We start from the raw sequence: 26,691 nt of genomic DNA on the forward strand, positions 1-26,691 counted from the left end.
TGGTGGGTTGTTTAGTTTTGTTTTATTTTGTTTTGCGGGGATTTTTCCCCCATTTGCTGTGACCCGATTTCAGCAGTGCCACTTGGCAGCACTGAAAAACGTAGGCAGTGCACCGGGCCGGGCTTTCCTGGGGCTGGGCTGCTCCCTCCCTGTCCTCACCCTTCGGGAGGGCTGGGGAGCTGCAGCCCCAGGCTGTCGGGGCAGGACCCGCTGGCGGCTGCTGGGGCAGCAGACCCCTTTCCGCGGGGTCGGGGGGGCAGCCGTGGGGTCTATCGGTGCAGTCGGTCCCCCGCCACAACTCCGAACCCCGCCGTTTGGCCCCCTGGGGAGCACCCCCACGGTCCCCGTTGCCGGCGGCGGGGCGCCCCGGGGCGGGGGCGGGGGCGGCGGCGGCCCCTCCCCGGGGCGGGGGCGGTGCCGGTGCCGGCGGCAGCTCGGGCGGCAGCGGCGGCGGCGGCTCGGGGCCATGGTGAAGATCGGCGTCCAGCAGCCGCCGGCGGTGCTGAAGCCGGAGAAGGAGAAGGCGGCGGGGGGCGATGGGGCGGCGGGCGCCGTGCTGCAGCCCCCGGGCGCCGTGAGTGCGGGGCCGGGGAGGGGGGGCGGGAGCGGAGCCCGGGCTGTGCCCGCCGGTCCCCGCCGGTGGAGGCCCTCGTCGCGCCGGGCTTTTCCCCCCCTTTTCTGCGAAGTAGGAGGTGGTGGGAGCTGAAGGGTGCGTGTGTGGGGCCGGGTGTCTGCTCGGAGCTGGCTCCCGTTGGGGGAGGCACCCCCGGAGAGATAAAAGTGGCCGGTTTTATGGCTGTGAGCTCATGTCCTAGAGGGTGCGTAGGCATCCGAAGTTTGGAGAAGTAGGGAAGGGGATGGGGAAGGGTAATTGCACCATTACGGGGAGCGGCATCCATGGGCAGCAAAGTAAATGACCAGCGCGGACAAGTGGCATCCGGATTCGTCCTTTTGGTCTGGGTGGTTTTGTCTGGGGGAGTGTAATCTGGGAGTGATTCAGGGTGGATTTCAAATTCGAACATCTCTGAAGGCTCAGGGTTGGCATGGAGAAGAGGCACGAGGAACGAAACGGCTGGTGCTGGAGCGAGATGAGAAGCAAGGGGATACAAGCACGCACAGCTCTCTGGGTGCTTTGCAGTTTTCAAGGTGGGAGTTGACATGCTGAAGTCAAATTGTTCTTCGGGCTTCAGGTGATGGGTATCGGAGGGAAACGAGCGCTCATGCCTGCGGAGGTTGGGACCCGGGCAGGCGCAAGGTGAATGAAGGCGTTGGGGCATCCTTAGTGCATGCAGAGCATGGCTGGGGCCCTGGGGTAGAGTTATGTCAAGTCCCATCCATACGGCGTGAGTCAGGGCAGGCGCTGGGAGGCAGTGCTGGGCACGTACCAGTGGTGGTGTGGCTGGTGGCCCTCTTGAGGAGGGTAAGGTGAAATGGGCACTGTTGTGTTTGGCCGGGAGCTGAGTGTTTCTGAAGTCTCTTGTGCTAGAGAACCCCCAGCTTGCAAGCCCTTCTGCGAGGATGGACCCACTGGGGTAAATATCCCACTGTGTAGTGGGAGGGTGTTGTCCAGAGAGGTGGGTCTGACCCACAGCATCAAGTCCACCGTGATACAGTGCTTCTGTATCAGAGCAGGGGACTTAAATGGCATTTCTGTCATGCTCGTGAATGCCTCGGACTGTGCATGCAGTTTGATCATTTATCAAACGCTGTTATCTCCCTGACTCAAAAAACTCTGGGGGAGCTGTGGTTTTTCGCCGTTCCTGCAGCAGTGCCGAGCGTCCCTCCGCACGTGCCTTACCGAGCGAGTGGGAATTTCCGAGCGAGCCCCCAGAGAGCTGCTCTGCAGCAGGGGCTTCAGGAGATTGCTCAGTCCTGCAGAGAGTTCAGGGAATCGCTTATATCCTAATGATCTCTCACATCACGCGCGGATGTGCTTGCAGCTCTCAGCTGTGCTGTCAGTGTCTGAATGTGCTCCGTCTGTCGTGATTGCATCTATTAATCTGATGCCTGGGAGCTGTACAGAAACCTGTAATGGGGGAACGTGGCCAACTGTCATCTCTTGATGATTTCCAGACTTCATCTTTCCTAATTATGAGCAAAAGAAGGTGGTAGGTTTCTTCCCACCTTTGATATCCAACCCTGAAAGTTGGACTGTGTTGGATCGGTCCAGTTCACACTGGACTTCCAGCTCACGCTGCCGTTAAACCAGCTTTCTGCAGCAGGGAAGTTGGTTGTTCTGCCGATCCTGCTCGAGCTCAGGCAGGATCCAGCTCCTTCTTACAACCACTGTGAGAAAAGGACTTCAAAAAAATAATAAAATAAAAAATAAAATTAGCAGAAGCTTATTTCCATGATTAGTGCTGCCAGATCCCAGCAATCAAAATTATTCCGATTCAGGTCCTGCCAGATGAATGAAATTGGCTTAGGTAGCAAATAATAAATTTTGGGTTCTTCATGTTGCCTTGGGCCTTTCTCTGACTCCTGGGGGGTGCGATACTGTTCTTTTAAGCCCACATTGAGCTACAAAGGAACTGAAAAACATGAATTTAGAACAAAGACTCTTCAACAGTCTCTTAATTCCAGCAGACAGGCATGTGAGAAGATCAGCGTAAGACTCACGACAGAAGGGCAGGAGCAGGCTGTGGTGAGTCAGTGCAGCATGAGGGTGCCCAGGGGGCAGCTCATCCACTGACAAGAAGGTGGCCTTTTCCTGATGCTGTTTTCCAGGGTATCTGTGACACTGGCTTCTTCGGCGTAGTTTGTAGTTAGCTGGACCAAGGCGGGTGCTGCTTTGTAAAACACACAACCTGTGGGTTTCCACAGCCAGGCTGTCTTGCCGTGCTCTCTCTCCTGCTGCCAAAAATTCCTGTCTGTGTGTGTCTTCCTCTCGCTGCCTTGCAGCAAAATGGCATTGGTGACATGCAAACAAGATGCTCTGCATTCCTTTCCTCTTTGATCTCGCAACTTCAATCCCAGCGATAGGAGCCAGAGCTGGGAAATGATTCAGCGGAGGCTTCCGCAGCCTGTGAATTTTGGCAGGTGCTCCATGAATGCAAAGATGTGGCAGGCAGGAAGATGTCTGTGATGCTAATGTGTCCTGAAAAGTAGTAGGTGAGGAGTCCTGACAGCGAGCTCGCATGTGCTGAGCCTTGTTTCTTCCCAGTTTGACTCGGAAAAGGATATGCAATTCAAACTCTGTCAGAAAAATCCACGTAATTTTGAGGCAATTGCAACATTTTAAAGGCTTGCAAAAGAAACAATCTCCTTGTCGTTAGTAGGAGCTGTGAGGACGTAGCAGCCTTCAGCAGAAGGCAGTTTAAGGTTACGCATCCAGTAAAATAATTTGTTGTGTTCATTGGAAAATACTTTCTCAGATGCAAAATAGTATTCAGTGAGTTTTAATTGAACTCCAGATTTACAGTCTGAAATAGAAATAAATACACATGCGGTGTCTTTAACTGCTCTAGGAAATACGCTCCTTGCGTTTGTGATGGACGTTGAAATCCACAGGAAAGGAGTAAAACTGATGGCTGGAGCTCTCCAGTCAAAATTTGGTTTGGTTTGTTTTTTTTTTTTTTTGTTGATTCCCTGTAAACCCCTCTAATAGTTGCAGCTAGCTGTTCTGCAGAGACAGCACAAGAACCGGAGGAGGAGGGGTTTCATTAAAATCTTCTGCTTCACGAGGGGTAAATGATAAGTATTGGAGGGAAGAGGTGCCTCATCCCCCTCGCTCTGTCCGTGGCGGAGACCGGCTGCTCAGCTGCCCTGGCCGAGGCTCTGCTGAACGCTCCTCCCTGACGGCCCGGGGTGAATCGAGCCTTACAGCAAACGCTGCAGCGCAGACAGGGTGTCTGTGGGGACTGGGATGGTTTGCAGAGGATGGGAAGATGCATCGGGGGATGCTGTCACAGAAACCTGTGGGAAGAGGAAGCAGAAAGCCAAACCCCTTGTTATACATCGAGGGAGGACAGTGTTTGCTCAGGCCGTGGCTGGGAGGTCTGGCTGGTGGGAGAGAGGGGTGTTATGGGCGGAGCAGGAGGACTGGGAGAGCTCTCCCCATCCCCGCAGGTGGTGGCAAGCCCACTGGAAACACGTTGGCAGTGGGTCAGAGGCCCAGGGGCTGTGAGAGGCTTTGCAGGGGGGACACGGTGGTGTCCTGTGGGTGCGACTGGTGTTTTGCTGTTGGTTGCAGTAATACCAGGCTTTGGTTTCATGCCTTTCACCTCATCTGCGTTCCCCGAGACTCCACAAGACTCTTCCTTTTGGTGGGCTTTCGATCACGCCCTTCCTGGTCATCTGGAAATGCTTCCTACGAGCAGTTGTTTGCTGTCCGGCACTGGATCCGTCCAACCCTTCTGTCTGTGTTTCTGTGTGATCTCTGTAGGCTGCACCTCATCACAACAGTCTGCTGGGGTGCCGCAGCCTCCTGGCTGTGGGGCTGCTGCTCCCCGGACAGCTGATGGCCGAGCTGCCCAGCCGCCTTGCTGCCAGCTTGGGATGGCCGGTGGCAGCTCGCGCACCAAGCATGGTTGCCCCATTTGTACAGAAATAGCAGGGAAAGCCCTGAAACCCTTGGGGAGCGTGTTCCCTGAGGAGGCGGCTGCCCCTCTGGTGCCCAGGAAGCTCCCTTTACCATGACTGCCACTGCGAAACTCCCCAGTGAGGAGCAGGTCCACTGCGGATGTGGAGCTCTTAGCAGACAGTGTCTCGCCGCTGCGGCTGTAGCTGTGCCCCCGCCCCCTGGCCTTTTCTTGTGCTCAGGCGGGGAAGGTGAGCTGTGACTGCTTTGTGTCCGCCTAAGCGAGCCCGAGAGGACGTGTGCTTCAGAGGAGGTCGAAGCAGGACAGGGAGCAATGCCACTCCTGGCTCTGCCGGAGGTACCGGTGCCTCGTGAGCAGTGATGCTCCAGAGCCGGGCTCCGGCGTGTGGGGCAGGTGGAGGAGCGGTGGCTCTTGCTGGCTGTGCAGGCATCTCTGCCGGCCCTGTAACGCAGAGTCATGCCAGCTTGGTGGAGAACTCCATGCCAAGGCAGCGACGGGTTTTGTGAGCGACTTCCTTGCAGGATGCTGTGAGGTGGAAGGCAGATGGCTGGGGAAGGGGACGTGAGGAAAAGTCTTTAAAACAGGCTTTTTCACAAAGCAAGCTGTACATCCAGAGAGAGGGATAAAAACTAGCTGGCAGCCATGGGGATTGATTATGCGTATTGACATGTTTGCGGGCTTGAGTCCAGGCTCAAAGCTCCTGAGCTGTGGGGGTTTTCACCACATTGAAGTCTTGATTTAGGAATCTAAACGTGGTAGATATTGACTTGAAGAACCTGCCTCCTGTAACAGAAGGTTATTCCTGGCCTTTTCCCAACCTTCCCATATCCATGTGGTCTGAAGTGATGACTTCTTTTTGTGTCCTGTATGGAGTCATCAGCTTAAAAAGAAGTGTTGTCACTGGTTCTTGGTTCTACGTGGTTTCGGGATGCTTTGGCAGTGGAGGAAAATGGCTGAATTGGAAAAAATGTCTCCAGACACTTACAGCATCCGCTGTAGTGAAATATTAGACTTGAGTATCTTATTGGGCACTGGCCATGAATATTTGATATTCCAGCTGAGCGTGACAAAGGATCTGGCTAAAACTGGCAGGGGGATTAGGAGAGAGAATGGCTATTTCTAGCGGAAGTGTTATAAATGTGACTGAATTTGGAAACAGGGAGCTCTCTTTCACCAAAGAGGTGTAGACTGAAGAGCTGGAGACGGAGAAACTTGGGTTTGTCTAAAGGTGTGCGTTCTCCCAAGCTGGAGGAGAGCTGAAGCCAACGCACCTTTGCACATAGGTGCTCTTTACCTGGGAAGAACCTGTTGACGTGGTGCCTTTACCTGCTTTAGGCACAACAATTTCTTTCGTAAAACAGAAAAGCAAGAAATATCTTTAAAAAGCAGCAGTTTTAAAGGGCACAAATGAAGCAAATGGAAGTACGAGGCAGAAGCTTTGCTGCATTAATGCTGCAGCGCCGTAAGTCCTGTCTGTAGGACACATAGGACAATGTGTAAGTCTTGATTTTCAGGGAAGAGGCAACTGTAGGACAGGAGCTCTCCTTGCTCTTCTGTAAGAAGCCCTGCGCTGTGCACTGATAAGCAGAACGCTGGTTTTCACCCCGTCGTTGCACCGTGCGGCTCGCCTGGCGGTTCGGGGAGAGGTGGCGGGTGTTGTGTATGGCTGGGAGCTCCCGCGCAGCAGAGCGCTGCTTCCAGGTCTGGAGAGACGGAGCGTCTAGAGAGGATGAGTTCTCCTTGTGCACAGTTTTGCAATTCCTGCTTTCACGCTATTAAATCTTTGCTCATTAACGGGTTTACAGGAGATGGAAGAGGCATTTTTACTTCTGGATGGGTATTTTCTTCCCAGGTGATATGTGGGAACCTAGACATGTTTTGTTATGTTTTTTAATGCCAGTGTTACCATTTGGGGGAGGACAGTGTGAGGGGGGTTGTTTTGGTTTTTTTTTTTTTAATTCATCTCTCTGCACTTGCTTTTCAGAGTTGTCTTTGTTTTTGCCGTGCCCTGCTGTTGAAGTCAGTTTGAACAATAAAGCTGAGAAGGGTAAATTTGCCTCCTGTCTCTTGCTGCTGTTAAACTACACGCCGTTTCTTTGTGGTGAATTTTTGAGTGTAGGCCTGACTGTCAGGGCTTTCCTACGCTGCTGCTGGGAGAAGAGATAATCATTGTCTGTTCTGAAAAGGAGTAATGACTTCATTTTATGGTGTGACAATGTGTAAGTCTTGATTTTCTGGGAAGAGGCAAACGTTATAACCTGAAGTCTAGTTCCTTGTAAAGATGCTTCAGCTTGAACTCCGGGAAGCGCTGGACTCTGACCCCTCTGCTCGGAGCAAACAGTACGGGTTTATGCCTCTGATGCCCCTTCTTGTCTGCAGAAGGCAGTACCTTGGCTGTTCCAGCCCCTAAGCGTCTTGGGCAGGACTGTGTCCTCCTTTCTACCAGCCTTTTGGGAATCAGTAGCCTTTAGTGGAAGAGTGAGGTGGGACAGCGATGGCTTAATTGGCCACAACCAGATCAGCAGTGCTTGGCTGGCCCTTGGCAACATCTAAAAGGGCTGATTTGCTCTTGACCGTCTCCGCCTGCCTGGCTGTAGAAGCTCAGGTGCTGCAGTTTTAGATTGTAGGTTTGTTTGGACCCCAAAACTATCCGGACGTGGAGGTTTCTGGGGGAAGCAGTGGCTAGAGCTGTGTTCATGTGAGTCCTCACGTGCTTCATCAGGATCCAAAGCCATCACTGGTGGTGAATAGCTTCAGGTGAAATCGTGTGAAACCTTTTGACGTGTGTGCAGGTCTTCTCCCTGCCACGTTCTCTGCTTTCAGATGTGTTGAGGCAGCACCTGATCCTTTCCACCTTTTGCAAAATCAGTCACTTGCTCTCTTGGCTTGTGCCTAGGACTCCCTGGGCCTCTTGCACAGGTTGGTAGGTGTGGGGGTTTTATATTGCAGCAATTGGATGGTTTTAGTCTGTGAAAAGGTGAGTGTGTGGCTGTCAGAAGGGAAGTCTGTCCAGCTCCTTCCCAAGTGTGTGGTCCCACTGTCCTGCCATGGGACAGCTCATCACTTTGGTGGGCAGTCGGGCTTGTGGCTTGCTTCTTCCTGAGCCGAACGTGGAGGTTACAGCAAGCAGGCTGCTTTTGTGGGTGGCTGGTAGCAGCTTCTCTTCACTTCACCTGGGAGGAGAAAGAAGACTCAGCTACAGGAAGAACAAGCTGAAAGCTGTTGGCATTTCCTTTCCTCATTTTCTCAATGTTCTTGAATATTTTTGTCATTGCTTAAAGGTCTTTCAAGGAGTCAGGTGTCTTGCCCACCTGCATGTGTCTCTGCCTTTGAATCTGGTCTCTCTCTTTAACTTTGCCAACCCCTCAATTTAAGAGTTTCCCCTATTCCTAGAGCAGCCACTCTCCTTCACTCTTGCTTGAGCTGCCTTTTGTCTCTAATTGCTCTAGATAGGTTTTGAGACTCAATGCCAAAGCTGCACCTTCGTTCTTCTTCTGGGGAAAATTCCTGTTCTTTTAATGCTGCCTCCCACTTCAGGGTTGCAAAAAAAACCAAAACCAAACCCTTGCTTTCACTTGGCTGTGTGCTTGCTCCTTCTCTCCCAGGTGGGGTCTGCCCTGGTGCTCCAGAGCCTTTTAGCTGTGGTGGTGGAGCTGCCCCAGGGCAGGGACTGATTTCCCCTGTCCTCGCAGTCAGTGGCTGCAGCTCCTGTTGATTTCTGGAAATGTGTTTATCAGACTCCGTATTTTGGCAGTCGGGCTGTTAAACAGCCAGGTTGGGACATTTTTTGTGTCTTTATCACAGCTGTTTATTTTCTCTTTGCCTGCCTGCCTGTTCAGCGTGACGCTCGGGGCTATAGCTATGTGCCTGGTAAGAATAGCCTCATTTTTACAAGGGGCTTTGTTGGCTCCGCTAATGCTCTGAATGGTTTTAGTCCTGGGAAAGAGGAGAGGGAGGCTGGAAAAACTCAGCTGGAAGTTGCTGTGCCTCTGCCAAAAAATAAAATAAAAAAATATATGGAAATGAATTCCTCACCCCTGTGCAAAGAAGGAGGAGAAATGGCCCCTTAATTCCAGAAAGGGATGGAAAAAGGAGAAAAGAGGGGGGTTTATATCTCTCTTGCTGACGAGGGAGAAGGAAAATATCATCACTGAGCGCTTAGGAGCTCCCACATGCTAGGCTGTGTTTTTGACATCCTGCTGTCTTTGTCGTCTATCAACAAAGCTGGGGCTTTTAATTAGCCAGTGGTTGTTTTTGATATTCTAATTTCCAGCGCTGCGAAGTACTTCCTGAGGCAGGTGGCTTTGTTGCTAGTCATGTGCCGTGGTGTCATTTAAAGATGTGATTAGATTCATTTATTGCAACCTTTTTGCCTTTGGCTGCGATAGTCTCTTAATTACAGGCTTTTTTTTCCTTTTTTTCTTTTTTTTTTTTTTTTTTTTTTTGCCTTCCAGGCATCTTTGAGTCCAAAAGCCGTAAGTTGTGTTCCGTGTGGAAACGCTGCTGCGTGCCCTGCACAAGCGCTGCTCAAGTACTGTGTGCGGGGAGTTCGGTTGCCTTGGAAACTGTGTGCCATATATATATGTATGTGTGTATATATATAGCTCTGTCTCTCTCTCCATGCATGCACATGTTATTTTCTTTTCTGACCTAAAGCATTGAAAATGCTCTTTGGGCTGGAAGGACTCTCCTTCCAGGTAACGGGCTCGTTCGGGGGCCTCTCATTGCTAGTGCTGGGCACCGACCCTGTGACTCTGCCAGAGCGATGGCCCAGGCACTGTTTCCCCCTTGGCGTCACCTGGTATTTCTCCTCATCTCACTCCCTCTCCTCCCTCCAAGCATAACTGCTCTTGAGGACAGGACTCATTTTTTTTGTTCATCTGGCAGAGGAGCCTTTTTTGGAGTGTGGGAGATGCTTTGGTGGATGCAAGGATGAACTGCCTTTGCTGCGATGGTTTATGTCTCTACGTTCCTCTCCTCCTTCTGGTCTGCCTTCGCCTGCCTTTTCCCCGTGAGTAGTCTCTCACTTTGCTTCTCCAGAGCTCTAGCTTGGCAAGTGCTCCGGTCTCAAACCCTGACTGACCACCCCGGCTTGCTCTGGCCATCCCTGGGCACTCTTCACCACTGAGCTCCCCTGGGTCTGAATGCCTAAACAGGGGACAGGTGGTCTCTGGGAGGCAGCTCTGGATCTCCTTGCCCTACAATTTATCCCACAAATTCCCCAGTGCTTTTTACCATACAGAGCAGCGTCAGTAAGTGCTGGCAATGCCCAGCACCTGCAGGCAGTAGGGATGCTGTCTGTGGGGTGGATGGATGAGAGAGCTTTGCTTCGTGTGCAGGAAGAGCAAGCTGCATCGGAGCGGACATGGGGGTCGCTTTGCTGAGAGGTGAGACTCAAAGCCAAGCCCAGAGCATCAGAGGAGAGGTTGGTCCATACCAGCTTACACCCACTGTGGTGGCACTACAATTTTCCAGCAGCCGCCTGTGGGATTTTTCCACCTGAAGTCAATGGCGGTGCTGCTATTGCAAGTCCTTGCGTTTTGTAAAGCAGTAACTGATTTTGACTGTGAATATGGGACTTGATTTGCTGGAGGTAGAGATGTTGAACTGATTTTTTTCTTTTCTCGTAGTCCATATTGGCCTTTGGTTACCAGAAATGAGTAAACGGTGAGATCAGTTAGATTTTCTGATGTGGGTTTCTTGGGTTTCGAGCCTGCGTGCTTTGAGGAAGCCATGGCTGGCTGTGGCAGTGTCTGTAGTTACATCAGTACATCTTTACATCAAGAGCTCAGGCTGCTCTCCCTTGAAACAAGCAACCTCCCAGAGAGGGGTGACATATTTTGCTGCCTTTCAGATAGCACTCCTCGCCAAACTGCGTCCCTTTGACTATTTACTCTGCACCGCATTTCTCTCCTTGCTTGTCAGTCGTCGAAATCACGTTTACTATTTTTAGTCGCCCCAAGATTCTTCGCCTGTTGGGGTGTATATTTAGACACTTGCTGAGCTGTGTCCCCTGTTTGTCAGGCCCTACTTTCACCTAAAACGAAGGATTTCAAACTTGGGTGTTTCAGAAATGCAGGAAAAACAGTTTGTGGAGAACTCAGAGCTGTTTCCAAAGCTGAAGAAGCAGGAAAAGGGTGTGAGCTGAGCCCATTTCTGCCGAGGTGTTGTGAGACTCAGGAGGGAACGAGGCCTGACATGACACCTTTAATTTCCTCATTTCTGTCATCTTCTGTAAGAGATTGATGATGAAGGAGCGATAGAATCAAGTATATATTTTTCGTAACCCTGTACTGTATTCATGAGAAATGTCAAAGGCAACACTGCACTGGCAGCTCCTGCTAGTGTTATGTGTCCAAAGGCTCAGTGCCATGAAACCAGGGGATTTGCTCAGCAGTAGATGCCCTCGGCAGTGCCTGGCAGGTGTTGATGGTTTCCCTGCCCTGTCTTACTCCGGCCTTTGGACTTGTTTTCCGTGCTGTAGACCGGACATTGTGCCTGTAAAGCACAGCCAGGCTTCTGTCCCCGACTCCCTTGTAGGAGAGGTGTTCCTCAGCCATTCAGTAACAACCAGGGATAACAGGACACCAGCCATTTTCATCACATCCTCAGCAAGACATGAAATCCTCAAAGGCTGAATTAGGACTTTTCCCCTCTCAGGCTAATTTCGAGCCAAATGGTCTGTATCATGACTTCATCCTCTCCTGTCTGGGTGTCTGCCGCCTGTGCTCTGTTCCTGCTCTGCAAGAAGGCAGGGCACTGGAGTGTAGTGAAGAGCCTGTTTTATCCAAGGAAAGGAATTCCTTTTTATATTCCAATATCCTGTCTGCTGCCGGGCGCTGGGTTGGGTATCTGCGAAGCAATCGCGCCTGCAAACTGGAGCTGAGTCAGCATGTCTGGTTATTGAGGCTTGTGTGTTGGAGCTGCCTCTGTCTCTCGCCCGGTGGGATGAAGTATTAGCAGGACAATGCCTGGCAGAAAACCAAGGCTTGCAGGTGCTCTCCTTGAGAGATGGATGCTTTCCCCCATTGCCCACGCAGAAGAAGAGGAGCTGTGCCTTCCCCTCGGGTTGCAGAGGGGAAGGAGCTCTGCCTCTTCCAGTTTTCCCACTGGAAAGGGAGCCTGCCTGGGATTTTCTGTCGGATCAGCAAAGTGGTGGCTTCTGCTGCCTGCACTGGCGCTGGAGCTTGTGGTGGTGCCAAGAAATATGAAGCAAAGAAAGGATCATCGTGTGGAGCGGGAAGGTTTTCCTGCCCTGAGATCGCAGTGGGATACTCTGCAGAGCTGTGGACCTGTCTGTGTGTCCTCCTCGTGGGCACATCCGTCGCGCCTGGACCGTGGACACTGTGGTCTGCTGCTGTCGCTTTTCCATCCATTCGTTCATGGAAAAGCCAATGAATGTTTGTCCTTTGCGCAGAGGGGAGGAAGGGCCTTATGTTGATTTTTTGTGTAAAACATGCCCATCTGTTGGAATATTGTGTTTAAAATGATGAAAAAAGAAAAGGAAAGCCCATGTGCTGAACTGAAATACCCATCCCTGCCTGTGACCTGGGATGGTTTTGTCCCCAGCCTTTCCCATTTCTCTTTGCCAAAACCCCCATAGTTGGTTGAGGCAGAAAATGAGTAGGATGGCTTGTTGCAAGAAGGGTGTCTGGTTAATAAATTCTTATGGAATATTGCTAAACATCTGGTGAACAAACAGCATTTTTGCATGTTAATATTTTGATTTTTGTCCTTGGTGGAAATGCACGTCTCGAAGGCATGATCTGCTCTTCAGGAGAACCCCACTGCCAAGTCTTAAGTCTTTTTCCCACTACTGAAATTCATGGAGCTCGGGAATGCTGCCAGATCTGCAAAGTCCGCTGTGCGGCACGAGCGCGGCGCGTGGTTTGGTGCGCCGTTGGTCCTGGAGGTCTTTCTGGTGGGGATGGCTTTCCTGCAGCTTCCCGCTGGGATCGCCTGGCTGTCTTTATGGTAAGGTTAGCTTAGGGGAAAACTGCTCCCTTGCTGGGGAAGCCGGGTGTTTCTATGGCAGGAACAGATGGAAATCAGCTGTGATGGATTTCCTGTTCTTTAAAATACCTGTGTTTCTACTGCAGGGAGTGACAGTCCTGGGGGAAGGAGGTACGTTGCGGCATGAGCGGGGCAGCAGCCTGTGGAAGAAGCTGCTTGGATTTTTCCAACCTGGTGAAGATTTGTTATCCTGGGCAAAATGCTGTTAAAGCAGGTTGCGCACTGCTCAGTCCTTGGGCTGGCAGCACTGAGAACGACTCCGGCCCAAAGCTCGGGTGCCCACTAACATGTGGTTGCTTTTTAAATTGTAATTCATTCATTGTGACACAGACTGGTGGCCTTTTAATCTGCTGGACCAGGGGAGAAGATGCATGTTTCAGTGAGGGTTAGCACAGGTGATTTTTATGCAATATTTTGCAGGACTGTGGTTAATTGTTTCCCTTGGGCTGCCTGGCAGCATTTTTAACCTTGCTGCCTTAATCACCTCTCCATCAGAGCGGTTGATGCTGAGTTTTTCTTTCCTCTCTGGGAACATGAGGGTTTTTTCATTTTTCCTGGTGTTCCGTAACTTCTCCCAGGGCAAAGCTCTGCTTTGCTTCCCCCACCTTCTCACAAAATGCAAAACTCAGGCATTTTTCCTGAAGCCAGGAATGCTTTGTAGGGAGCCGAACTCATCTGCTTTGATGGTGAGGGGTGGGTTGTCTCACTGTGTCTTTGGCTGTGCAAAGAGCACAGACCTGCTCTAGCAAATACCAAACCAGCGAGGGCTTATTTGCCTGTCCCTACTGTTCTTCCAACACAGTTTTTCTTTTTAGTGGGAGTCATTTTTTTTTCTCTTTGAGCTGGTGTGTCCTTCTGAACCCTCTCCCCAGGCCCTCCGTGCCCTCCATGGAGGTAGCACTTGCAGCTCACTGGGTGAGCGAGCAGTGCATTATCCATCACGGGAACCTGGCACCTTTCGGATGTAATTCACTGGCGGAGCGTTAAACATTTCCTCAGCCGTGCTTCAGTGTCAGTAGCCGGAGAGCTTTTCGTTCCTCTTCACCCCCACCATCTGCACTCTTCCTCTGAAGACAAGTGTCTCGGGAAATCTGTTATTGTGAAACACTTGACATATAGCATGACTTTCCTAACCTAGCAGCTCATGTCAGAGAGCCTTTGAACTTCCTCTGGTAATGTGATTTATTTTTTTTCTTTTTCTTTTCTTTTTGACTTGTCACAGTTGCTGCCCCTCGTCTGCAGAAGGAGAGGGAGGGAAAGATTGGAAGTGAACTTAAAATGTGGTATTTTTCAGTTTGTTCTTCCCTTTATTTGCTGGCAGAACAGCGACAAACTGATTACACTGATCCTTCACTATAGGGAGCTGGTGGTGAATAGAGGGGCTGCAGGTCCTTCAACAGCTGGGATCAAGGAGAAATAAATATGGATTATTTTCTCCTGGAGGCGTGCTGGAATTGCAGCTCTCCCAAAGCAATTTGGTCTTTGCAGTTATTAGTCTGAAGGTGGCTAGAAAAGAAAAAGTGGATAGCTGGAGCAATCAATAGATTGGAGCTTGGAGCAGGTAGCAGAGGGATTGCAGGATCCTGGCTCTTCCCCTGTTCTGCGCCTTGATGGAGCTCAGGTGCCAGGGATGTGGGGGGATCCCTGGCTAAGGGGCTCCCCGGGGATGCTGGGGTGCTCCAGTGCCAGGGCAGGAGCGTCCCGTTGCCTCCAAGCCTGGGACTGAACTGCTGCTCTGGTGAGGGCTGCTTCATGGCAGGGAAAGGGGAAAGAGGCGTTTGCTGCCAGCTTCGCTGTGCTGAGCGGTCTCATGCCACCGGAGGGTGGCAGGGACCGAGGGGCATCTCCCCTGGGGGCTTCAGCACCTGCACCCTGTGCGTTTTGGCCAAGTTACGCTGAAGAAACATCTCTTCCTTTAAAAAGCGATGCATTTTAGAAATGAGAGGCTGTTGTTTGCTTTTAAATCTGTTCCTCCAGTTCATACTGGTCTCTGGCTAGCCGTGGAGACGGTGTCTTTCTAATCAAACGCATCAGATCACGTACCGCAGAGAGGGAGTTAATCTGCAGGAGCCCTCCCTGGCGCCTCTCTCCCCTGCCTGCCTGCTCAGCGGAGGGCAGCTTTCAGCTCTTCTCTGTGGAAACTGGGGCATCTCTCACCGGCTTCTTTCATCTGCTTCTGAAAGGCCTTACATCCTCCTGCTTAACATTTCGGAGGGTTATTTTGGTAGTAAAAACAAGAGTGTGGTAGGCTGGGATGAGCGGTCCCCAGGAGGTAACCCAACCTTTGCGCTGCCCCCCTTTTCCAGGGCTGTAACGAGGTGAGCTGGCTACTGTCTGTACAGATTGGGCAGCACTCTAAAAATGACAGACATGTTTTCTTTTGATGCTCTGGCCGTATTCCTGGCAGATGCGCAGGAATCTGCTTGAAAATGAAGTTGAGATCAACACAGCTGCTTGGGTGGGTTCACCCCAGCAGGTACCCAGGAGGTACCTCTCTGGGACCGGTAATTTCCACCTCCAAAGATTTCCCCTGAAAAATTCTGCGAGAATGGCAGCATTTCAACTAAAATTTTTTAGTATAAATACGTAAATGCTGTTACGTTCAGTAGCCAGGAGCTGTTCGTTCCTGATTTCCTTTTTTTCAGTCAGTCCTTATCCCCTACTGAAACACAGCTTGACTTTGTTCTGAGCAGTTGGTAGGAGGCAGAGTATACACATATGTGTGTATGTTCACACACACGCTTTTTTTTTTTTATATATATATATATGTATGTATTTGGCGGGGGTGGGAGAGCAAAATGCACAGGAAGTGTTTTGCTCTTGCCAGATGCTATCAGATGTGAAGTATCTTTGCAGGACAGCGCCGGCCTTCTCTAGTCGCACACCACAAACCCCTGTGTGGCCTTTGCGTAAAATATCGTTGATTTTCTGATCCCTTTTAGCAGCAGCTGACTGATGCTCTTGGTTTTGTCTCACAGGAGGAGCCGGCTCCCGCGGTGCAGGGCCGGAGGACATCGCTCAGCGGGGTGTGCTACCTGACCATGGGTCTCCTCGTACTGCTCCTGGGCTTGGTCTTTGCATCGATGTATGTGTACAGATACTTCTTCATCACCCAGGTAGGGGCGAGTGGGGAAGGACTGCTGGCTCTTCAGCCGGAGCAGCCAGACAAGCTGCTTCAACCTTTGAAAGAGTTGGTGCTGTTATTTATTGCTTTGCACTGCAGTAACTCAGAAGCAAGCATGCCACGGCAGACGAGGCGTGTCTTAAGTAGTAGGCTCATGCTCACCTCCATCCCGACTGCCAGGCCTTCCAGAAACCCTCCTCCTCTCCTCCCCTGTGGCTTTGTTTTCCTTTTTTTTTTAACTCCATAGAAGTATCCTGCCAGTTCTACCTCTTAAACCCACCATCACCGCTGTCAAAGGGTAAGGCAGTCTGAAAACGCGGCTTGTTGCGAGGGGAGAGCAAGCCCTGGAGAGAGAGATCAGGGAGGTACAGGCAGGGAGTACAGGCAAGGGAACAGCTTCTTGCAGTAGGTCTTTTAGGCCCTAGCACAGCAAAACTCTGTAGGTGTAACAAAAATAGATGGTACTATTAATAAAGCAAGCGGAGAAGTGAAAAGTAAGTGGGAGATGGTATGGAAGGTGAGCCTTTGACCTCCGTTAAACTCAGCACCTTTTCTTCCACGTAGTCTTTGCACAGCCTGGCCTAGCAGAGGCGCTGGGCTAGCAGCGTTGTGGTGGGTCAGACCACAGGGAATGAGACAGGGCAGAGCTGCTTTTTAAGGAGGAAACTGCTGAGCTCTGTGGCTTGCTGAGCGTTTAGCCAAGAAACCTCAGAGCATCGATTTGCACAGAAGCCCTCGTTCTGCTGCGAAGCAGCTTTTAGGGAATGAGTTCTCCCAGGACCACCGGCTGCCTTCGTCTCTGCAGCCAGCACTTATCCACTCAGCAATATAGTCTTTTTATACACTCCCTTGCTCTATAGATTTTCTTGCTGTCACATTAATTTGCAATCTTTGTTTTAAGATACGTCAGAGCTTTATTACCCGTGGTCATTTGTACCTGACCTGGAAATGCTGTGACAACCGCAGGGCTGCCCATCCCTCCTGAACACCGCTGTGTCAGTGTGATGGCAGCCTGTCGCAGGGCTTTTGTGCAGACACTTGCTTACGAGAGGAAGCCCCCGGCACTGAGGGGAGGTTATCGACCAGGTTATGGACAGCATAACCTGTTAACATACCCTCGGTGCATGCCAAACGGCACCGGGAAATGCCCGCTGGTCCATTTGGGACCGCCCATTGTCACCCCCGCTGCCTGCCTGCCATACCAGATGATGGCTCATATCCAATTACACAGCAAAGCCCATTCAACATGGTCAGAGATGCTTTGGAGACCAAGGCAATGGGGCCTTTATTTCTCAGTCTCCAGTGGCTCCAGTTTGTCCCTGTGATCCTCGTGCTCAAACTTGATGGCTCACTCTGCGTTAGCTCTCTTGCCCATAGCTCGTGCTTCTGGAGCCCTGGAGAGCAGCAGCTCCTGTTTTGCAGTGAGGCAGAGCTGCTTTGTTTTGGTGCATTTGCCATATCCAGGCTACAAGTGCCTTTAGAAATGATGCTTATATGCCTTATGTAGAAAAACGCAGTTGCTGGAAGCCATATCTATGGAGGGATATGAAATTATGAAATTTAAGAGCCCATAGGCAGTCAGTTTGCCTTTCTGAATTACTCCTCGTGAAATCACACAGAGAATCCTTTATTCCCTTTGGACCTGGTTAGCAGGAAGGGAGATGTGGTCATTTCACAAGGGTGTTTTGCACTGCCTTGCTCAAGAACATTTTCTGGTGAAGAGACTAATCTTGAAATATCTTCACGCGTCTGTTTGAAAAGAGTGTTTTTTACCCAGTATGGGTGCATTTCTTCCTGCGTTTGCTGTAGCTGTTAATGGGGTGTGGGGTGTGTGAGTGTTGTACCTCCGTCTGGATCTTGTCCCCACAGCTGCCCCGCGAGAGCGTGTTTCACTGCGGCGTCCTTTACGAAGACTCGCTGTATTCGCCGTTCAAAGGGCAGCTGGAGTTGCATGAGGATGTCAAGATTTACCTTGAGGAGAACTACGAGCAAATCAACGTCCCAGTGCCCCAGTTTGGAGGGAGTGACCCTGCGGATATCATCCATGATTTCCAGCGAGTAAGGAGTTCTTGGGGCCTTTGGGAGCATAGCACAGGGCTGAGCTGGTATGCACCAAGCACGGTGCTCATGGTCTAGCGCTGGTGCTGTTGTCACATATGCCTACGATGATCTTATTACTGAGCCGTCCTCCTTCCCAAGGTCCTCTCTAAGACTTTCCAACCTGCTCGTCCTCCTTGGTAGGGAGGTCCCCAGACAGGTTTCTTGCTTAAAGCAACTTCCTGTCTTCCCTGAATTCCCTCTTTTCACCCATTTTCACAGCCACATTTCGTTGTGAAGGGCTCAATTCCTTAAATTCTGTGCTTGGAACGCAGGGTCTGACAGCTTATCATGACATAACGCTGGATAAATGCTACGTCATCGAGCTGAACACCACTATTGTGATGCCTCCTCGCAACCTGTGGGAGCTGCTGGTTAACGTGAAGGTACAGCTGCAATCCTGCTTATTTTGTATGCTTTTCTTGTGTTGGCTCAGGGGTGCCAGCTGGGAGTTCGTGGGAAATCAAAACTGCTGTGTCTGTGGAAGTAAGCCTTGGCCCTGACAGAGCTGAGCCTTCACGCAGAGCGAAGGCTTCAGTGGGTTCAGCTGAAATATTCATTTTGCAGACAGCACGGTAACACTGGCATGACGGATCAACCTGCCAAGGGTGACACAGAGAAGCAGCAGAGTCCTCTCTGGGGTTTACTGATTGTAGGAATCAAGGAAAAAAAGAATTTCCCTCCTTTTGCTCTTGCTGTGGTTACTGCTGCGGTTTGCCATTTGCAGACGTCTGTGTCCCTTCGGGAGTAGCAGGCCTTCAGCTTTCACCCTTTTGGGGAGGAATCTGTGCTGCCCCCCCCCACTGTGTTGTGGGCTGCAATATCAGACTCGGGCTCATGCAGTTTTGCTCACAACCGGCATTGATTGGGTTTAGTAGCAGCAGTTTTGTTCAGTTCAGAAGCCCATGCTGCTACTGCAGTGACTGAAAGCAGTCTTCTTAAAATAGAGTACTATTTAATCTTAACAGCAGGAAAAAAATCGAGGATTTTTAAGACTGCATATCTATTTCAGTCTTTTGCAGGTAAAGCAAAGCACCAAGCCTGGGTCTTTTACTCCCTTCTATGAGGGTCTATTTATAAGAAAAGAAAAAAAAGCAAAACCAATCTAAGTTTTACTCTTTATTCCCTCTGCTCACTTGCTGCTACATGCAGTGTGATGAACTTTGTAAGGGTTAAGCTCAGAGGCAAAAGGTTGGGCTTTGAGGGATGCTTGATCTCCAGTCCTTGTCAAAGTCCCAGTTTGTTTCCTAGCAGTCCTCGCAATTTCATGCACTGTGACCATCTGGCAAATGTACTGGGAACCCTGCTGGGGTACAACACACATTTGCTTACAGCTCGCTCCAAACCAGCCACAGCTTCTGACCATGGCAGGTGACCAGTCCCTGGGGCAGAGGGAAATGGAAAAGGCAGGATTGCACAAGCTGACAGCAGAGCCCCAGAAAAAAAACTGGTTGGGAATGCTGGTCACATCCTAGAATAATAGATATAAAATCACATTCCATGAAAACGATGCTTTGTCTTTATCAGAAATTGAATTTAAAAAGGGGATAAAATACAATTAAAATGGTCTTATGCATTTGAGTCTTTAAAGAGAGTACAAAGCAGATATGGGTTTAAATAACTTTCTGATGGATGGGTAAGTGGCCAATCTGTCTGTGGTGGTTTTAACAAGCACCTTAGAGACATTGTTCTAAAGCATTTAGCTTGGTCTTGAGCTCCAAAAAAGTTTTTCACCATGAGGACAATGAAGCAGTGGCACAGGTTGCCCAGGGAGGTTGTGCTGCCTCCTTGAAATCCTTGAAGGTTTCAGGACCAGACTGGATAAAGCCCTGAGGTCCCTCCCCAGCTGAATTATCCTGGAAGCCTGTGATCTTCATGTCCACAGGCGGGGCCTTCCTGGTGGCCTGTGTCAGGTAGAGAGGGCAAATTTCTTCCTGCTGCAGGGACCTTCACCACCTGATGACTTGCCCCCCTGCTCAGAAGTGCTCCTGTTTGGATGCTGGATGAGCTGTGTTGGTCCTTGGACTCGGAGACTTTTGCTTTCTCTGCATCTCTGAATCAGTCAAGTCCCTAAGGAATGAGACTAATTTCCAGCTGCAAGTCTAGTTTTGAAGATGTTCAGTGGCTTCCGTCCTGTTTCTAGGACAAAACCTCAGTCCAGCAAATAGCGTCAGCGGTTTGCTCCAGCAGACTGTGGCAACACGGGGAGTCAGTGAACCGCCTTTGCCCTTTTCTCCCCTGCCAGCCTGGTGCCGGGGTGCCCCTTTGCCATGTGGCTGACACGTGCCCTGTGCCTGTTCTGCAATCCCTGCTGTGTGCGGGCACAGCTGTGCCAGACCCTGCTCCAGTCTTGGCCGTGCTGTCCCCGCATACACATTACCAGAGCTCTTGTGTCTGATTTTTTGCTTGTAAATGGCAGCTCTTCTGCTTCTTGCGGGCTTTATTCTGCATAGGTGTGCCAGGTTAGTGAACAAGGCTGCCTAAGCATCTGAGAGAAAAGGATGGAGGGATGCTCCCCCCGCGCAGCAGCAGGAAGTTGGAGATGACCCAGTTAAATGATGGATGATCCACACCTTTTGCAGAACGCAAAATGCCCAAAGCTTTAGTTTTCTTAAAACTCTTGGCAGAGAATTGAAGGCATCATCCTTGTTGCACAGTCCTGCGATGGGGTAGGGATGATTCCTGACTACTTCAGCTGCCGTGGCTATTTAAATCTAGAACAGTGAAGAAACTGGATTCTGTGCATGTGTCTGTCTCTTCTAAGTCCTTTCGCCAGGTCAAGGATTTGGCAAATTCTGAGCCTCAGCCCCTGGTGTTAAGATGACAACTCCTGCCAATAACTGCGCGTATCGCATGCCCTCTCCTGCACTCTCCCACTGAGAATCAATAATTGCATTTCTTGCAGAAGTGTTGTGTTAGTGTAGTACAAACTTCCACTAATAGTCTAGTCCTCCAGCGTTAGAGGAGATCTTTATCGATCCAGTAGGCTATGCCAGCCCAACAGCACGGCATTAAGTTAAGACAGCATGTTTCCAGGTACATCTCTATGGAGATAACCAGTCCTGTGGTGGAAGCTGAAGAGGTGGTATTTCAAATTGTGCTGCTGTTGCTTGCTTTTCCGCTTGATTATATTTATATCGACCCCAGACTCTTCTTACGCAAAGGGGACCAGAAGTGAGTCTTTGCTTCGTGGCCTAGTTAGCATCTAGTCTGCTCATGAGTGCCCCCCAGCCCAAGCTGTACTTGTAACACAGCTGCTTATTGCCATAGCGGTGCCCAGCCAGCAGCGAGATTCCCCGAGCACCTAGGAATCAGCTTGCAGAGAGTCTTCAGTGCCGAGCAGATCTCTTTCCTGCAGAGAAAGAGGTGGCCTCCATCCCCGGGGTGCTCCCAGGTACCCCATTTTCTCTCCCTCCATGTTTTCCAGCCCCTGCTGGCTTTCTGCCATGTCCCCCCACCAGGCACCCCACTCTTCACCCTGCTCTTCATCTCTAGTCCCCGTTCCTGTGGGCTATAAGGACAACAGGTCGTTGCGGCTGTGCTGAGTGGACCAAGGAGGAGTGGGAAACGTGGAAAACTCAGGAAACTGAGAAATCGAAATCTTAGCAGGGCTCACGGGTTTGGGTTTTGCCTTTTGAGTAAATGTAAAATGCACGTTTTTCAGGGGAGTTCCTGGCATTTTGGTTGAGCCTTGATCCCTCTCCACGTGGCTGCTTATGGTTTCAGAGTTACAGCTTCACGTGCCTTCCTTTAAAACTGGGGTTAGTTTATAAGAGGGTTGATCCTACACTGGCTTCATCCACTACATGAACATTCAATTTCTGGATCTAATCGTTTTTGTGTGCCCTGTGTTAGTGGCATGGGGCAGTTTCCTCTGGGGACAGGGAAGCACGTTAACTGGCCTTGGTAAGTGGAATTTGCACCTTCGAACAGTGAATTTTCCACAGTTCGGCTGACAGTGGCGCTCTGTGTGAGACAGTTCTGTTCGAGGAGGACATCATGGCACCGTTTGTGCTTTATTTTGGTCGAAACTGTGTCATTTCAGAAAGGGACATACCTGCCTCAGACATACATAATCCAGGAGGAGATGATCGCCACCGAGCACGTCAGTGACATGGAGCAGCTCGGCTCCTTCATCTACCGCCTCTGCAGCGGCAAGGAGACCTACAGGCTGAAGCGGAGGAACGCAAGGAGACGTAAGAGCCTTGCCGTGTCCAGCTGTCCCAACTCGCTTTCCCCTCATGTCGCAGTCATTACTTAGAATCATAGAATCATTCAGGTTGGAAAAGACCCTTGGGATCATCGAGTCCAACCATCATCTCCACTCTACAAAGTTCGCCCTTACACCATATCCCTTAACACCACATCTAAACGACTCTTAAACACATTCAGAGATGGTGACTCCACCACCTCCCTGGGCAGCCTATTCCAGTGTCTGAGCACTCCTTCTGTGAAGAATTCCTTCCTAATGTCCAGCCTAAACCTACCCTGCTGCAGCTTGAAGCCATTCCCTCTTGTTCTGTCACTAATTACCTGTGAGAAGAGACCAGCACCAGACTCTCTACAGTGTCCTTTCAAGTAGTTGTAGAGAGTGATGAGGTCTCCCCTCAGCCTCCTCTTCCTCAAACTAAACAGTCCCAGCTCCTTCAATCGCTCCTCATGAGATTTATTCTGCAGGCCCTTCACCAGCTTCGTTGCCCTCCTCTGCACTCGCTCCAGCACCTCGATATCTCTCTCGTATTGAGGTGCCCAAAACTGGACACAATACTCAAGGTGTGGCCTCACCAGTGCTGAGTACAGGGGGGCAATCACCTCCCTCCTCCTGCTGGTCACGCTATTTCTAATGCAAGCCAGGATGCCATTGGCCCTCTTGGCCACCTGGGCACACTGCTGGCTCATGTTACTGGCTTCTTCTTGGTGAGAGGGGAGGTTTCCCTGTGGGTGTAAGCACACAGAAGATCTTTTTGAGGTGTTTCCCGTCTAATTCATCTCAACCCAGATCTGGGATGCTGCTGCTGCAACAAACGGGTGCTGGCTGCTGTGTTTCTGTCACTGTGTCTATCAGCCTAATAGAAACATTGAGAAAATGGTTGCAGGAGTCAGCAATTCATTTACATGTGGGCTCCTGGGGATCAACTAATAGCAGTGCTGTTGGGAACTGTTTGGAAGATTTCTCTAATGGAGACACCCGCTTCAGTGGCAGCTATTCAGAGCAGCTTAGATCTGCTAATTGCCTTTAATTAATTAAGTTCCTAATAATATGGAAAAAATTGTGAAGAGGGAACATTAGACTACCTGAAAATGATTTAATGAAAATCAGCGATATGTATCTTATATACAAATAGTAACATTGCTGAAAATTTCAGCATTTGTATTTGTTTGGTTTTAGATACTGGTGTATTTATGCTATGAGGACAGGCTGAGAGAGTTGGGGTTGTTCAGCCTGGAGAAGAGAAGGCTCCCAGGAGACCTTATAGCCCCTTCCAGTACCTGAAGGGGGCCTACAGGAAAGGTGGGGAGGGACTCTTTATCAGGGAGTGTAGTGATAAGAGGAGGGGTAACGGCCTCAAACTGAAAGATGGGAGATTTAGATTGGATATCAGGAAGAAACTCTTTACTATGAGGGTGGTGAGGCACTGGAACAAGTTGCCCAGGAAAGCTGTCCATGCTCCATCCCTGGAAGTGTTCAAGGCCAGGCTGGATGAGGCATTGAGCAACCTGGTCTAGTGGGAGGTGCTCAGGAACTAGATGGTCTTTAAGGTCCCTTCCAACCTGACCCATTCTGTGATTCTGTGATTTAAAGGTTTACCTGGAACGTGAACCTACCATCAGTTTGGGTTTGGATCTGTGGGGCAGCTGCAGGGTGCTGAGAGCATTTGGGTGCAGAAGTCACCATGGTTGTAGTTTGTGCTTGCTTTCCCAGCAGAAGATGGACAATTGTGCGCGGGGCTGCCGGCATGCTGCCTGCTGCTCTCCTGGAGCCCTGCCGTGGTCCTGCTTGTCAGCAGGGCACCACCGGGTTTGCCGTAAGAGGGGAGCAGCTGCCTGGCAGAGCTGCCCAAAGCTGAGGTCCTGCAGTGTAAGGGCGTGGGGAGCATTACTTGTTTCCCAGAAGGTCTGAGGCTATAGCAGGATCAGTGCATGCAGAGATACAAACAGAGGGGTGGTAATTTTAAGCCCTCCTTGGCTGCACCAGCCTGTGACTTCTGCTGGTTTCATGAGGCTTTCTGGTCTCTGAGATAAACTGAGATGCTGTCAGCTGAAACCAGCTGTTACCATGCGGCTTCCCCAGTTCATGGCAGCTCTTACTGCAGGACCATGGCCTAGAGAATATGGCTTTTCTTCCAAAGACCAGGTGATGCTGCTTTTCATATGGGCTGTGTTCTTCCTGCATTTCAGTGTTCAGCAGTTGCATCTCATCTGCTTTCCTTCCCCCACTTGCTGCAGCTCTTGTAGATTATATAGTTTGTTGAATTTCGCCTCTCCTCTCTTTCAATTGCTTCTAGGTATCAGTCGACGCGAGGCTGGAAACTGTCATCGTATTCGTCACTTTGAAAACACTTTTGTGGTCGAAACTGTTATCTGCAAAAAGTCATGAAGCCACTCTCCAGATGAAACCTTCCTTGGCTTTGCTTGCACACACATGCACACACATGCTCTCAGCCCTCTCTTTAGACATGGTAATCTGTCTTACTTTTTTTTACTTCCTCCCCTGCTTGTGCAGCTCCAAACCTCTAGGGTCCGTTGTGGCCTCCCGGTGGTTTCTCTTCTCTCCCTACTACCTATTTGAGACGTTTGCTGGGCTTAAATTTACACAGTGGTCAAAGATAACCTGTGAGTAGGTGCAGCTACAGGGTGGGAATCTCTTTTGGGAGCAGTTTTGGGGTAGAAGAGATGGCCGAGAAATAGAAGTGTTGGAAATAGGTGCTCTTTTCCTGGCTGAGCGATTTCAGGCTGGTATTAGTGCTTTGAGGCTGCCTTGGCACTGGGATAGAAGGTGTTTGTACAAGAGAAGGGTTACCATTTTGATGCTGATGTAGTGACCAGAAATACATGACCAGCTGCAATTAGGAAAAGAACAGTTGTGAGATTACAGACCGGATGATTCAGAAAGCTCAGCAGAGAGGGATGGTTTCTGCCAAACCATGCTGTGGTGGTCCCAGCCTGCTGTGTGCTGTCCCCCTGAAGACCGGATTTTCAGACACTGAAACCACCACTATGTGTTGTTTTTATGACTGGCTCTTGGACTCAGCCCTCACCGTGTCTCCTCCTGGGTGCATCAAAGTATCCTGATGGGTGTTCGGGGAGGGCAGGAGGCCAGGGCAAGGGGCAATGAGGTGGGCTGGGAATTACATGAATGACATAGCACATCGCTGCTCCCCAGCCACAAAGCAGAGGGTGAAGTGCAAGGCTGTGTAGCCTTTTCCCTAACACACAGTTGGCATCTGCTGTTGTTCCTGGGCAGATCCGCTGTCACTTTGCCCAACTAAATAAAGAGGTGAATCTTCAATGCAAAGTGCCAAAGCTCTACTGATGTCCCATCTATAGGATGTGGCTGCGGGTGGAGTCGGGTGGTTTAATCCAGCCCCGTGTCTGTCCTGGCCGGCTCTGCTTGCCTGGAAAGATGAGTTATGTTCACACAGGTCTTTCTTCCTGAGTTGTTGAGATCCCATCTGTGTGCAGATCGGGTGCCATGCCTCCATACGAAGTGGTGTCAGCAGCAGAACTGGTATTTACTGGCAAGTGCAGAAGCAGAATTTTTACATTTTTTCTTTCACAGAGTGTGTATTCTTGTATAACTCCTCTGATGAAAGCTGTTTTGATAGTAATTACTCTAGTCCAGCCATGTATCACGTTATCTGCAGGCACCATTGTAGTACAGATATTGATACAAGGCAAAATTCAGCTGATCAATATACTGCAGAGAAAATGCGTGAACAGAACTGCTTTTCTATTGATCATCCGACAGAAGAATTGCAGAGTAATTAAATATTCTTCCCTCTGTTCCATAAATATAGTTAAAACTAATTAGGTTCTTGAAATGCAGGCAGTTTTTTGGCTTGAAAGAATGGGGTGAGTTTCAACTTGGCACATTCTTGTTAACTGGTTTCCAGCAAATCTGGACTTGTTCACCATCTGTTGAAATGAGCTTGTTGTTTTAGAAGAGGAAGGATAAAGTAAATGCAAGTACAATCATTAACTCCACAGAACCAAAAAAAAAAGTAAATATATTTTAGAATAAAACTTTTAAGTAATAATACTGTGAGTTAATTGTGTAAAAACAAAACAGGATCTCAAAATGGTCATGTAATGCAATAGGAATTAGTATGTCCTTAGAGGCTGAGAATTTATTTTTTTGGTTTAAGTTTTAACAGGTAGAGGAGGACACTTTGGTTTTGTTCTGCTTTAAGCTTGATGTAAAATGAAGAATTATGTGTACTTCATGCAGGTTGGTAAGAAAAGTTTCCCGTTGCCAGAGGGATATTTGCCTTTCTAGCGCTGTGCTTTTCCAACGATAACTTGCTATTAGCCCTTACTTTTCATTGCGGGGTGGATGACAAGAAGGGTCAGAGAATTGGTTTCCTTAGTGGAAGTACTGCAAACTGGTAAATTTAAGCCCTGCGTTTCTCTTCATTTCTAGGAACCTAAGCCTGCACTCAGGTGAGCATACAGACCTTTTTCCCCTTTCCTTCTGATTCTGCATGAATTAACTGGTCATTGAATATGCTAACTGTGCAACCCCGCAGCTGTAAGGACAAACCTTGGTTCTTTAAGGTGAACTAACGTGGTCACTGTTTCATAGGATGAGAATGCAGTTGTCTAGAAAGAAAACATAAGATGCTTTGTATATTTTGTCTGGTAGGACTCTTACTTCTTAGGAGAAATCCATGGGATAATAAAATCTTTTACCTCTGA

At 49.9% G+C, this 26,691-nt stretch overlaps 1 protein-coding gene across 2 annotated transcripts; it reads left to right on the forward strand.

Annotated features, from left to right (window-relative positions):
- Positions 1–398: 398 nt before the first annotated feature.
- ITM2C (integral membrane protein 2C) lies at positions 399–26,691 on the forward strand. 2 transcript variants are annotated; one of them, XM_063338113.1, is made up of 6 exons: positions 399–574; positions 15,533–15,670; positions 17,548–17,736; positions 18,051–18,161; positions 21,821–21,971; positions 24,282–26,691. In XM_063338113.1, the coding sequence occupies exons 1-6, from the start codon at positions 467–469 to the stop codon at positions 24,371–24,373; spliced, it is 789 nt and encodes a 262-aa protein (XP_063194183.1). In that variant the 5' UTR covers positions 399–466; the 3' UTR covers positions 24,374–26,691. The 2 variants fall into 2 exon arrangements, with proteins under 2 accessions (XP_063194183.1, XP_063194184.1); XM_063338114.1 differs by lacking the exon at positions 399–574 and adding an exon at positions 9,435–9,552.

Source organism: Chroicocephalus ridibundus, chromosome 6 (genome assembly GCF_963924245.1).
Source record: "Chroicocephalus ridibundus chromosome 6, bChrRid1.1, whole genome shotgun sequence".
NCBI lineage: Eukaryota > Metazoa > Chordata > Aves > Charadriiformes > Laridae > Chroicocephalus > Chroicocephalus ridibundus.